The 10,682-nt window shown below is 61.4% G+C and overlaps 1 protein-coding gene across 4 annotated transcripts in view; it reads left to right on the plus strand.

Moving 5' to 3' along the window:
• Window positions 1-10,022, plus strand: part of NGEF (neuronal guanine nucleotide exchange factor) — a 111,055-nt gene extending 101,033 nt beyond the window's left edge. For all 4 annotated transcript variants that reach the window (XM_032638474.1, XM_032638471.1, XM_032638472.1 and 1 more), the window contains 8 exons: window positions 60-189; window positions 2,018-2,092; window positions 3,650-3,739; window positions 5,187-5,350; window positions 5,821-5,976; window positions 6,725-6,804; window positions 7,544-7,648; window positions 9,036-10,022. In XM_032638474.1, the coding sequence (XP_032494365.1) occupies window positions 60-189; window positions 2,018-2,092; window positions 3,650-3,739; window positions 5,187-5,350; window positions 5,821-5,976; window positions 6,725-6,804; window positions 7,544-7,648; window positions 9,036-9,226 (991 nt within the window). In that variant the 3' untranslated portion in view covers window positions 9,227-10,022. The remainder of the gene's footprint in view (window positions 1-59; window positions 190-2,017; window positions 2,093-3,649; window positions 3,740-5,186; window positions 5,351-5,820; window positions 5,977-6,724; window positions 6,805-7,543; window positions 7,649-9,035) is intronic.
• The last annotated feature ends 660 nt before the right edge of the window (window positions 10,023-10,682 follow it).

Consider the following 10,682-nt stretch of genomic DNA (forward strand, 5'->3'; position numbering starts at 1 on the left):
CCCCCTCCAGTTTGCGCCTCCCACGAGCCAGAGACCTACTCTCTTGTCTGTGTCCCCAGCCAGGAGAAGGCAGCCTTTCGGGAGCTGATCACGCAGCTGGAGCTGGACCCCAAGTGCAGGGGGCTGCCCCTCTCCTCCTTCCTCATCCTGCCTTTCCAGAGGATCACGCGCCTCAAGCTTTTGGTCCAGGTACCAGCCTCTCTCCCCTGACACACACTTCTCCTGCTGCGGGCTGTTTGCTTTGGTCATTCCAGGCTGGCTTTCTGTTTCCAGAAGTCCATTTGTTCCACAAATCCTAATTAAGCTCCTATTGTGTGCCAAGCAATGGGGGACTCAGCCCCTGCTTCCACAGAGCCACATTCTGGGGGAGGGTGGGGAGATACACACACACACACACACACACACACACACACACACACACACACACACAACCAGGAAGTGGTCATGGCTGAGGACAGTGAAACAGAGCGACATGATGGTGGTGACTGCCTGCCCACTGCCAGTTGGGGGATCAGGAAAGACTCGGATGAGTGACATTTAAGCTAAGACTCGGCTGACAGGGAGGAGCCATTCATCTGACAGGGAGCTGCTTATGCAAAGGCCCTGGGGCAGCAAGGTACACAGACGGGGCGGCCAGCGGTGAGCTGGGGGAACATGATGGGAATGGGTGTGCAGATGTGGGCAGAGGCTGATCAGGGGCCTAAGGAGCCAGGTAAGACATTGGGTTCTATCCTCAATGTGATGGGGAGTCATTCCATCTAGTTGACACTGGTAAGAGCTCAAAGCAGCTGCCGTGTGGAGGGTATCGGGCAGGAGGGCAAGAGTGGAAATGGGACTGAGGTTCAGAGGCAGCGCGTCCGAGGGGTGAATGTAGGCGGGGTGCTCCGGGTACACCCGCCAGTTACCGCAGGAGGTAGGGAGGGGCCCACCAGAGAGGAGGCCAGCGTGGAGGGCTTGTGCCCAGGCTGAAGAAGCCACAGCACCCTCTGCCTGAGGCCAGGAGCAGGACCTGGTCAGATGGGGTTTTATCCCAATGAGAAAAGGTGGACCCTGAGCCATCCTGTTCGCTGGGAGCTGGATTTGGGAGTCGGGGGATGGTTACAGGCAGGGTCGGTGACCCCATGTTGGTGGGGGGGAGGGTAAGGAGGCATCGGAGCTGACTGCGTGTGTCTGGCTTGGCTGGCAGGCAGAGGCGGGGCAGGTGACTGCACAGGGGAGGCTGGGGGCCTCCAGAGGTGGGAGCTGAGGGACATCCAGAGGTGGGAGGGATCTGGGTCTGGTCTGGAGCTCAGGAGAGAGTGGAAAGGATGCCCAGCATCCTGGTGTCTGGGTGGCAGCAGGTGGCTGGTGACGTTTGTGCCGCCACATGGGGCAGCTGTGGGGGAGGTGAGCTGTGCTCAGACGCACCCAAACCTCTTCATGGAATGAGAGCAGATCAGAAATACGGGCGCGGGGAGAACTGTGAGGCAGAAACCAATGCAAACATTGTAATTTATAGGCGAAACGCAAGAAAATCCAACTACTGGATTTTATCAATAAGACCAGACTTAACGAAGCCTCAGGGTCGTTGCTACTTGGCTTCCAACGGCAGTCCCACTGATGCTGCTGCAGACATAGAGCTCACCTCGGGGACAGCCAGCCCTGAGCGACCCTTCCCTCACTGTCGGGCCTCGCCCGCCCCCTTCCCCACCGCACTTGGTTGCCTCCTTTGCTTCGGTCTTCGCTGTAAGGAGACTGGGGCTCGGGTTTGGCCCTCGTAGTTAGTCCTCGTGCCGACCTTGACTCGTGGTTACCATCTTAGAGCCGAGCTAGGCTTGTGTGCGATGCTCGGCCCTCGGCTGGTGGAAGGTTCTCCCGCCCTCGGTCCGTAACTGGTGGGGCTCTTTGCTCCGGGATGTTGCAGCAACACGAGGCTCCTTGGACCAGTGCGGCAGGGAGGCTGCCACTGCCAAAGGGGCGGAGAGGGGAGGAATGGCTGTACGTGAGGAAACTAAATGCAGACTTTGCCTGTGCTCAGAACATCCTGAAGAGGGTGGAAGAGAGGTCTGAGCGGGAAGGCACTGCCTTGGGCGCGCACAAGGAACTGGAGCTGGTGAGTTGTGCTTTCCTCTTTCCACATTTCCCGGTCAGCTGTCTTCCTCCTCTAGACCCACCTTCCTGTCCTGCCCCCTCCTGTGCCCGTGCATCTCTGGAAGATGCAAATTCATTTTAACAGTTGGCAATCCAGAGAAGTCACTGGGTCCAAGGAATAAGTCGGGTGGACTTGCTTCTCACCCCAGGCTGCTGACGTGCGGGGTGGACCAGGCCGGCCGGGCACTCTTGACCTGCAGACATGTTCATGGACCCTCCCGCCAGCCCCCGCTCTGTGGCCACCCACAGGCCCAGGCGCTCCCCTCCGCAGCACTCGGAGGCCCCACGCTTGTCCTGACCTGTTTCCAGTGTCAAAAACCATGGCTCTTGCCTCCCTTGCCGCGCTCTGAGGCCGGCTCTGGCCCTTCTTGGGCCCTGATGCAGCTCTGCCCTGTGCGCCTCTCCCGCCCCCCGATCCAGCCTCTCCCGGCCCTCGAGCTGCACCTCTCCTATCCCCGCGAGAGGACTGCCCGGCCCTGCCAAGCCTGGGCTCTTCCTGCCCAGGAGTGGAGAAAGCATCTCCTCTCCTGATCCTCGGAGAGAAGAGGATCCTCCTGGAAGCTGCCGGCAGAGCAGGGGCCGTGCGGGAGGGGTCAGTGAATGTGTCTGTTCCCACGTATTTGTCTGAAAGCAGCGCTGTCCCGTGTTTTTGGCTCCAGTGTGTCCGCTGGAGCTGCGAGCCCACTCCTGGCAGCCGTGCAGGGGCCACTCTGTCATGCTGGTGACCCTGAAACGGACGAGAGCCTGTGTTGGGAAGTCCTTTCCACTTAGTGTACCAGTGGCAGCAGCTTAGTAAAAGGACTAGCCCCAGGTGGTGGTTCTAAGCCACATGGAGCCACACGGAGCCATGAGGACTTTGTAGCTTAATGCAGTCTTTTCCCCCCAGGGGCCTCTCCTCAGCATCCCTCAATCAGGCCAGTTGGCCTTCAAAGTCCTTCAGGCGATTATACCCTTTGGATCCTGGGAAACACAGCACTCCCCTCCCAGCCTAGCTGGGGAAAGGCTGGAGCCTCGAGCAGGCTGGTCAGGGAGGGTCAGTGACCTGCCAGCCAGGCTGCATCTCTCGGGACCCTCTGCCCACCCCTGGAACGCACACACCTGATCAGGGGTGGGGGATCCTGTGCAGATATCATCTCTCGGAATGAGTCCCCAGAAGTCCCAGAAACTGTGGTTTCATTCGGCCCCTTGGTACCTGGGTTGCCTCCCAAGAAGGTGGGGGGACTCTGTGCTCCCCCCACAGTGTGTGATGGAACCTGATCCCCAGACCTGGGGCACTTCTAGTCTGACAGATGAGAAGGGACGTCTTCTGGTCGAAATTTGCTCTCTTAGGTGACACGAAGGGTCAGCACAGATTTACGTGTTCTCTGGAGTTCACGTCCCAGGAAAGACAAGGCCCTGATTTTCTACACTGGAACTGAGACCCAGTTGAGACTGACCAGCTGTGGCCTGAGTGGGCCGAAGGAAGTGGTCAGAGACAGTTGGCTGTGGGTGGCTTGATGTGTCCTCCTTCTCGTCCCAGGTGGTAAAAGCATGCAACGAGGGCGTCAGGAAAATGAGCCGCACGGAGCAAATGATCAGCATTCAGAAGAAGATGGAGTTTAAGATCAAGGTGAGCCCATGCCCAGCCACGCGTCCCCGCCCCAGCCCGGCTGTCCTGGAGCACTGGGCACTGGCCGGGCTCGCTGAATGGCTGCCCTTGGGTCTCAGCACAGCACCACCTCCACCGAGGCCTTCCCTGACCCCTTAGCTGAAGGCCCCACCTGCCCCCAGTCACCGGGCCGTCACATTGGCCTAGACCAGGGGTCCCCAACCCCCAGGCCGCGGACCGGTAACGGTCTGCAGTCTGTTAGGAACTGGGCGGCACAGCAGGAAGCGAGCGAAGCTTTATCTGTATTTACAGCCGCTCCCCATCGCCCGCATCGCTCCCCATGGGTCCCCATGGGTCCCCATCGCTCCCCTTCGCCCCCCATGGCTCCCCATCGCCCCCCATGGGTCCCCATCGACCTCCATGGGTCCCCATAGCCCCCCATGGCTCCCCATCGCTCCCCATCACCCCCCATCGCCCCCCATGGCTCCCCATCACCCCCATCGCCCCCCATGGCTCCCCATCGCCCCCCATGGCTCCCCATCGCCCCCCATCGCTCGCACTACCGCCTGAACCGTCCCCCACCCCCGTCTGTATAAAAGTTGTCTTCCACAGAACCAGCCCCAGGTGCCAAAACGGTTGGGGACCGCTGGCCTAGACTGTCTCCTGCAGGGAGCCGGGAGCTGCCTGCCCTCACTTACTGGCTGTGTGACCTTGTACAGTCAGCTCACATGAAGAGTGTGACATGGACTGCTCCAGGGGTTCTTAAATGTGGGCGATTGGAAAATTCGACGGAAGTTACTGACCTTTCCCCCAGCTTTGTGTAAAGCTTCAGGCATTAGTGACCCTAAGGGCCCCGAGGGCTTGGGTTTCTGGGGTTCTGGGCACTTGAGCGCACGGTACCTACCGAGGGTCCCTGAGGTCACGCTAGGTTTGGGAGCTGAGCCCCAGCTGAGGACGCAGACCTCCGGGCCCCCCACGTAGCTCCACCTGTGGGCCGCGTGCTGGGTGCTGGGTGCCTGTCCCGGCCGGCCCGGTCTCCTCACCCTGTGGGACCCAGTTCTCCCCTCTCTCCTGTGAACTTGGCCTTGCCTCTGAGCCTGCATCACGTAGTAGTAGGGGAATGACACACACAGAGGCACCCACACGTACACACACGTGAGTATAGACACAGGACACGTGGACACGCTTAGACGTGAGCACACATACGTAAAAGCACACGCAGATGCATAGACAACAGACAGACACACATACGCCCACTCAGGCACACGGGCGCCTGCACGCACACACGCCCTTCCGTGTCTGCCCAGCACCCGTCCGTCCCTCCCACCAGCGCCACGCGTGTCCTGGGCCCAGTGCGGGCCTCACACACCATTGCTCGCCGTCATCACTCCAGTCAGAGTGCAAGGGGAGCCTGGGGCGGGGGGCGCGGAGGGGCACAGCCCTTCTGATGCCGTCCCCCCTCACGCAGTCGGTGCCCATCATCTCCCACTCCCGCTGGCTGCTGAAGCAGGGCGAGCTGCAGCAGATGTCAGGCCCCAAGACATCCCGGACCCTGCGGACCAAGAAGCTCTTCCGGGAAATTTACCTCTTCCTCTTCAACGACCTGCTGGTGATCTGCCGGCAGATTCCGGGGTGAGCAGCAGGCCGGAGGGATGGGGAGTCACCACGGCCCGGGGGCGGCGGGCATGGTGCTGGGATGTCGCCCAGGCCCTGGATCCGCTTTGAAGGCCTGCTCCGTTCTGGTCCAGCCTTGGGCCTTCGGGCAGGTGTATTTCAACGCCCTGAGCTTCCGTTTCCCCTCCGTCTAGCGGGGGCTGTACCCCTAAGGACGTGGAGAGTCCAGCTCCGTGCCTGACGCCTGGGGAGGGCTCGGCCGAGCGGCCCCTGCCGTGTCGTGGGTGCCGACCCCTCGTCCGCCGTCCACACTGTGGAGGGCGGGGGCTGGGGGTGAGGGGGACAGGCGGCCAGGTGGGGGGCTTCCAGAAGGAGGTGAGGAGTGGCAGCGGAGGGGCCGGCCTCGCTGGCCAGGGTAGAGCGTTTCCTGGAAATCCGAGCCGCCGCCTCAGGACTGACGGGCCTCTGCTGCCACCCTCGGTCCCCAGAGACAAGTACCAGGTTTTTGACTCCGCCCCGCGGGGCCTGCTGCGAGTGGAGGAGCTGGAGGACCAGGGCCAGACGCTGGCCAACGTCTTCATCCTGCGGCTGCTCGAGAATGCGGATGACCGGGAGGCCACCTACATGCTGAAGGCGTCCTCTCAGTGAGTGCCCAGCGCCGCTGTCGCCTGCCCGGGTGGAGCGAGGCTCCCGGCTTGGCACACCGCCGCCCTGTTCCTGTCCTTCCTCCCCCAGGCCCTGCCGGGAGGGTTTCTGTGCAGTGTTAGCGTCAGGGTGCGGGGCGAGCACGTTGCTGGGTGTGTGTGCGTGCGTGTGTGTGTGTGTGTGTGTGTGTGTGTTCATGTTCCCTCGGGCGTCAGACGCTGGGCGGGCCCCTCTGTTCTGATGAGTTGTTGTAGAGCCCTTGGGCCCGACCGACCAGTGAACCACTGTCAAGGTGGCCTCAGGCCCACCTGCACCTCTGAGCTGCCAGGCCAGCCGCCCTGCAGCCCCTGTGTGGTGCCCAGCACCCCCCAGCCCAGGACTCACAGGTGTCGCCCTGCACATTGCGGTCCAGTTCTGACTGCCTGGGACAGGGGTGGCGTCAGCCTCTCCCGATTCCACAGACCATGGCTCAGGGCAGCTGGCAGCTGAGGGCTCGCCTCTGGGTTAACTTTGGGGTGTCGTGGGCTCACCCTCACCCACTGACTTTAAAGATGTACCAGGGAGGTTCTATAGCGCTCTGCCCCGGTCCCGCCACTGCATTCCCGGCCCCGTCCACGCCGTCCTGCTGCGGCTCTGTGCCAGGCCCAGGACCCAGTGGCCAGCTTGCTGGATGCCTGGTGCAGCGGTTCCCCTCACATGGGGTCCGTTGCTCTGCGGTTGGGGCATTTGTCCTCCTCCCTGTCCCAGGAGCGAGATGAAGCGTTGGATGACCTCGCTGGCCCCCAACCGAAGAACCAAGTTTGTTTCCTTCACGTCCCGGCTGCTGGGTAGGTGGCCCACTGGGGAGGGGGCACCCGCCGGGTGGGGCAGGGGAGGGTCCAGGGAGCCTCGTGGCGGCCCTGCCTGTCACAGCTGCGTCAGCCTCAGGGGCCTCTGCATTCCGCCTGAGGGGCCTGCAGGGCCGCTGGAAAGACTGCTTCGCCTGCCTGGGGGTCCCTAGCACCCCAGTGCGAGCTTAGTACCCCACGGAGGACACGGGCGTGCCTGAGCTTTGCAAACGTTTTGATGGTTAATGAAGAAATAAAAGCCACTGGGTCATAAGTGGCAGATACCACAAGGAAACCAAGAGGAATTCGGGCCCACAAGGCAAACGCCAGTGTTCTCTGGGGTGGCCGATTGTTTGAAAACCTTACAAAATATAAAAGGGCACAAGTCCAGCTGCCTGATAGAGACACTGCCATCCTGACCGAGCTCACCGAGTCCTTACTGTCCCCAAACTGCTCCCAGGGCCCAGCCCAGGACCAAGCAGCTCCTTCTGAAGTCTCAGTAAGAGCCCCTCAAGCCTGTTCATGCCTGTATCCACATACTCTTTGTTCAGAACTCCTGGCGCTCTAACGGCCTTTTCTTTGGAGCCGCGCACCCCTCCCTTGAATGAGCCGTCTTTCAGTTGCCGCGGGAGTTTGCGTTGTCTCTTGGACAGGCAGCGTGCCCCTGAGGCAGAAGTAGGGGGCCAGGGCGGGTGCCGTGGTGATGAGGACATGCCGCCCGCCTCTCTCCTCCCTTCAGACTGCCCCCAGGTCCAGTGTGTGCACCCGTACATGGCCCAGCAGCCGGACGAGCTGACGCTGGATCTGGCCGACATCCTGAACATCCTGGACAAGACAGAGGATGGTGAGGCCCTGGGGCTGGGTGCCTCTCCCACTCGAGGCTTCCTGCCTGCCCCTCCTGGGGCTCTGCCCCAGCCTGCGGGATGCAGTGGAGAAGCAGACAGAAGAGCCGGCTGAGAGCAGGCAGAGCCCAGGGCCGTGCTGCCTGTCTGCTCCCGTAGACCATTCTGCCCCTCATGGCTTCCGCTGGCCTTTTCTCAGCATGGAGCAGGCAGCTCTCCTAGTGCCTCCACTCTCCTTCCCCGGAGCTGTGAGGTCCGCTTTCCCCCACTTAGCACGAGGCCCAGCTGAGCGCCTGGCTCCATGTCGCTTCCCCTCATCCGGCCCTGGCATCAGCCCCCATCACAGTGGGAGGGGTGATGGCCAGGAGCACCCTGACCCTGACCCCGTATTTGCAACAAGCTTCCAGATGAGCCTGTGACCACCAGGCTTGTAGCCCCACATGGGCCAGAGAGCCGCTCGCCGGGGCTCCCGCCCACTCCTGCTGTTGGCATCAGTGCCAGAGGTTCACTCCCCTCCCCTGAAAAATTGATCCCTTATTTCTACATCAATTGTTCCTAACCTAAATCCCCCAAACTGCACAAAGCATCTCCCCCCAACCCCATTTCCTCCTCTTTTTCAAGACCCTGGCTGGAAAGTCTCAGGCTGGTGACCTTCAGAGAAGGCCATTTCCACCCTTCCCAAATCCTAGGGGCTCACCCAGCATTGAGAGAACAGTGGTTCCTGCCCTCCCCCTCCCCCCGCAACATATAAACAGCCTGACACCCCTCCCACGTGGCCTGCAGAAGGCGCGCCCCTGGCCCTCGGGCCCCAGGTCTTAGCCCTGCCCCAGGACCTGCGGTTTGGGCCCCAGGCCCCCAGCAGAGACACTGTGATACGGGGGTGGGGGGTAGAGAGCTAGGGCACTCGGCCAGTTCGTGACAGCCACCCTCGGCTGACCACCCAGCTTCCGGGAGGCTGAGGCTCAGGGAGGGGCTGCCCAACCAGAGGGTGACGGTAGCATTCACGGCCAGGGAACCACACGGTCAGCTACCACCCCACCAGCTCCTCAATGCCTCCTGCTTTTGGGGGTGGCCCCTGGGGTCTCCTGGCCTCACTTGGGGCAGCCTAGGATGGTTTGAGAGCTTGGGAATGGGTTCCAAAGTCAATACATCCGGGACACGCAGTGGTTCTGCCCCCGCCCTGTGCACGGCGGGACAGCACGCGCCCAGCTCACGGGGACTAACCAGGTCTGGGCATTTCCAGCAATGTGTCTGAGGGCAGGGGACCTCTGGAAAGGCCAGCTGGACCCCTGTGTCTCCCTTTCCTCTGCTCCCCACACAGGCCAGGGCGAGGCCCAGCCTGCGCCACTTGGAGAGCTTCTGACCCCTCCCCTTCCCCTCCCTACGCAGGGTGGATCTTTGGCGAGCGTCTGCATGACCAGGAGAGAGGCTGGTTCCCCAGCAGCATGACTGAGGAGATCTTGAATCCGAAGATTCGGTCCCAGAACCTCAAGGAGTGTTTCCGTGTCCACAAGATGGATGACCCTCAGCGCAGCCAGAATAAGGACCGCAGGAAGCTGGGCAGCCGAAATCGGCAGTGACCCCTGGCCCCCGGCCTGGCCGAGGGATGTGGGTGGGCGGGAGCAGGTCGTGGCGGGCAGCCCCCAGCGGACAGCGGAGGGGCTCAGCGGGAAGGCCGGACGCCGCCGCCGGAGTCAGCAGGGTGTGACCTGGGGTGCCTCGGCAGGAGTCGCTCCCCCCGCCCACCCCTGCTACGTGGTTAGTGCTCATGTGTCTTGGCCCCTTGCTCACGAACTGCAGAAAAGGGGCCACGTCTCTCCTCTGCTGCATTTGTAAACGAAAAAGTGTATTTTAAACAGTGTTACACCACCTCTTCTTCTTGTCTCTTGGGAGGGGCAGACAGAGGACGGGCATGCTCCAGGGCCCTTCCCAGGCACTGAGAGGCCCCAGACCCAGGGTGTCCCTGGCCAAGGGCAGGTGCAAAGGTGACGATGTTATGACCCCTGCACGTGTCCTCTCCCCTGGAAGCTGTTAGAATCGGCCAGGTGCACAGATGGACCACCCTTGCCTGATGAGCTTGACAAGTGTCCTTTGGTCTCCGACTCAAAGGACTGAGAGCCCAACCGCCTCTGTCCACCTCCGCCCCAAGCCTCCGCCAGTCTCTGGCCGCACGGCCAGGCCTGCCTCACGGCCACCAGAGCTTGGCTGAGGGCCCACGCCACCTTTGGCTCCCTGATGGGCTGGACGTAACTCGCATCTTCTGGCCCCTTGCGGAGCCCAGGTGTTATAAAGAAATGGTCACTGCATCCTGTATGGGTTATGGTTCCGAGAAAAGCAAATGGCATTTCTGGCTGCATTAAAAGAAGCATCATGTATAAAAAAAAGAGAGGAAGGTCTACTTTTTATTACCCTTGTGCGCACAAGAATGAGGTGTTTCGGTCTGGCAGGGAGAGAAGAGCCCCCTTCAAGCCCAGTGGAGGAGGTGTGTCCCAGGGAAAGGGCTAAGGAGGCTTCCGGTGGAGGAAGAAACAGCTGGGGTTGGGGCCTCAGGACGGGAGTGGCTTTGGACCTCTACTTGTGGAGGGGTCCAGAAACCGGATAAGCTGTTTGAGGCAGTGGGGGACACCCTTCTGCAGGTTGAGAAGGCAGGTTTGAACACTGTGGGACAGAGGTGTCAGTGGGTGGTGGCCCCATAAGGGATCTGACCACCAGGTTTGGGACTGCGGCTTCCCACCTGGCCAGTCACTGGCCTGGGACACTTCTTCCCACCTCCAGAGGTGGCAGCCAGTTACCGGACGGAGGCTGCAGCTGGCCCTCCGAGCCACCCGACACCTGGCTCTGTCCTGGAATGTGGAGGGCCTTGAATCCCACCCCGTCCAGCCCTGCCCGCCAGGACACACTTAGATTAGAAGCCCAGGATTTAGATCAAGTGGGACGTTGTAGCATCTTCCCACAGGCCACAGCACGGCCCTTGGCGTTCTTGAGACCTCAGACCCTTTGAGAACTGGATGAATCCCTGGAAGATACATACATAGG

The sequence above is a fragment of the Phocoena sinus genome, chromosome 7, assembly GCF_008692025.1.
Source record: "Phocoena sinus isolate mPhoSin1 chromosome 7, mPhoSin1.pri, whole genome shotgun sequence".
Lineage (NCBI taxonomy): Eukaryota > Metazoa > Chordata > Mammalia > Artiodactyla > Phocoenidae > Phocoena > Phocoena sinus.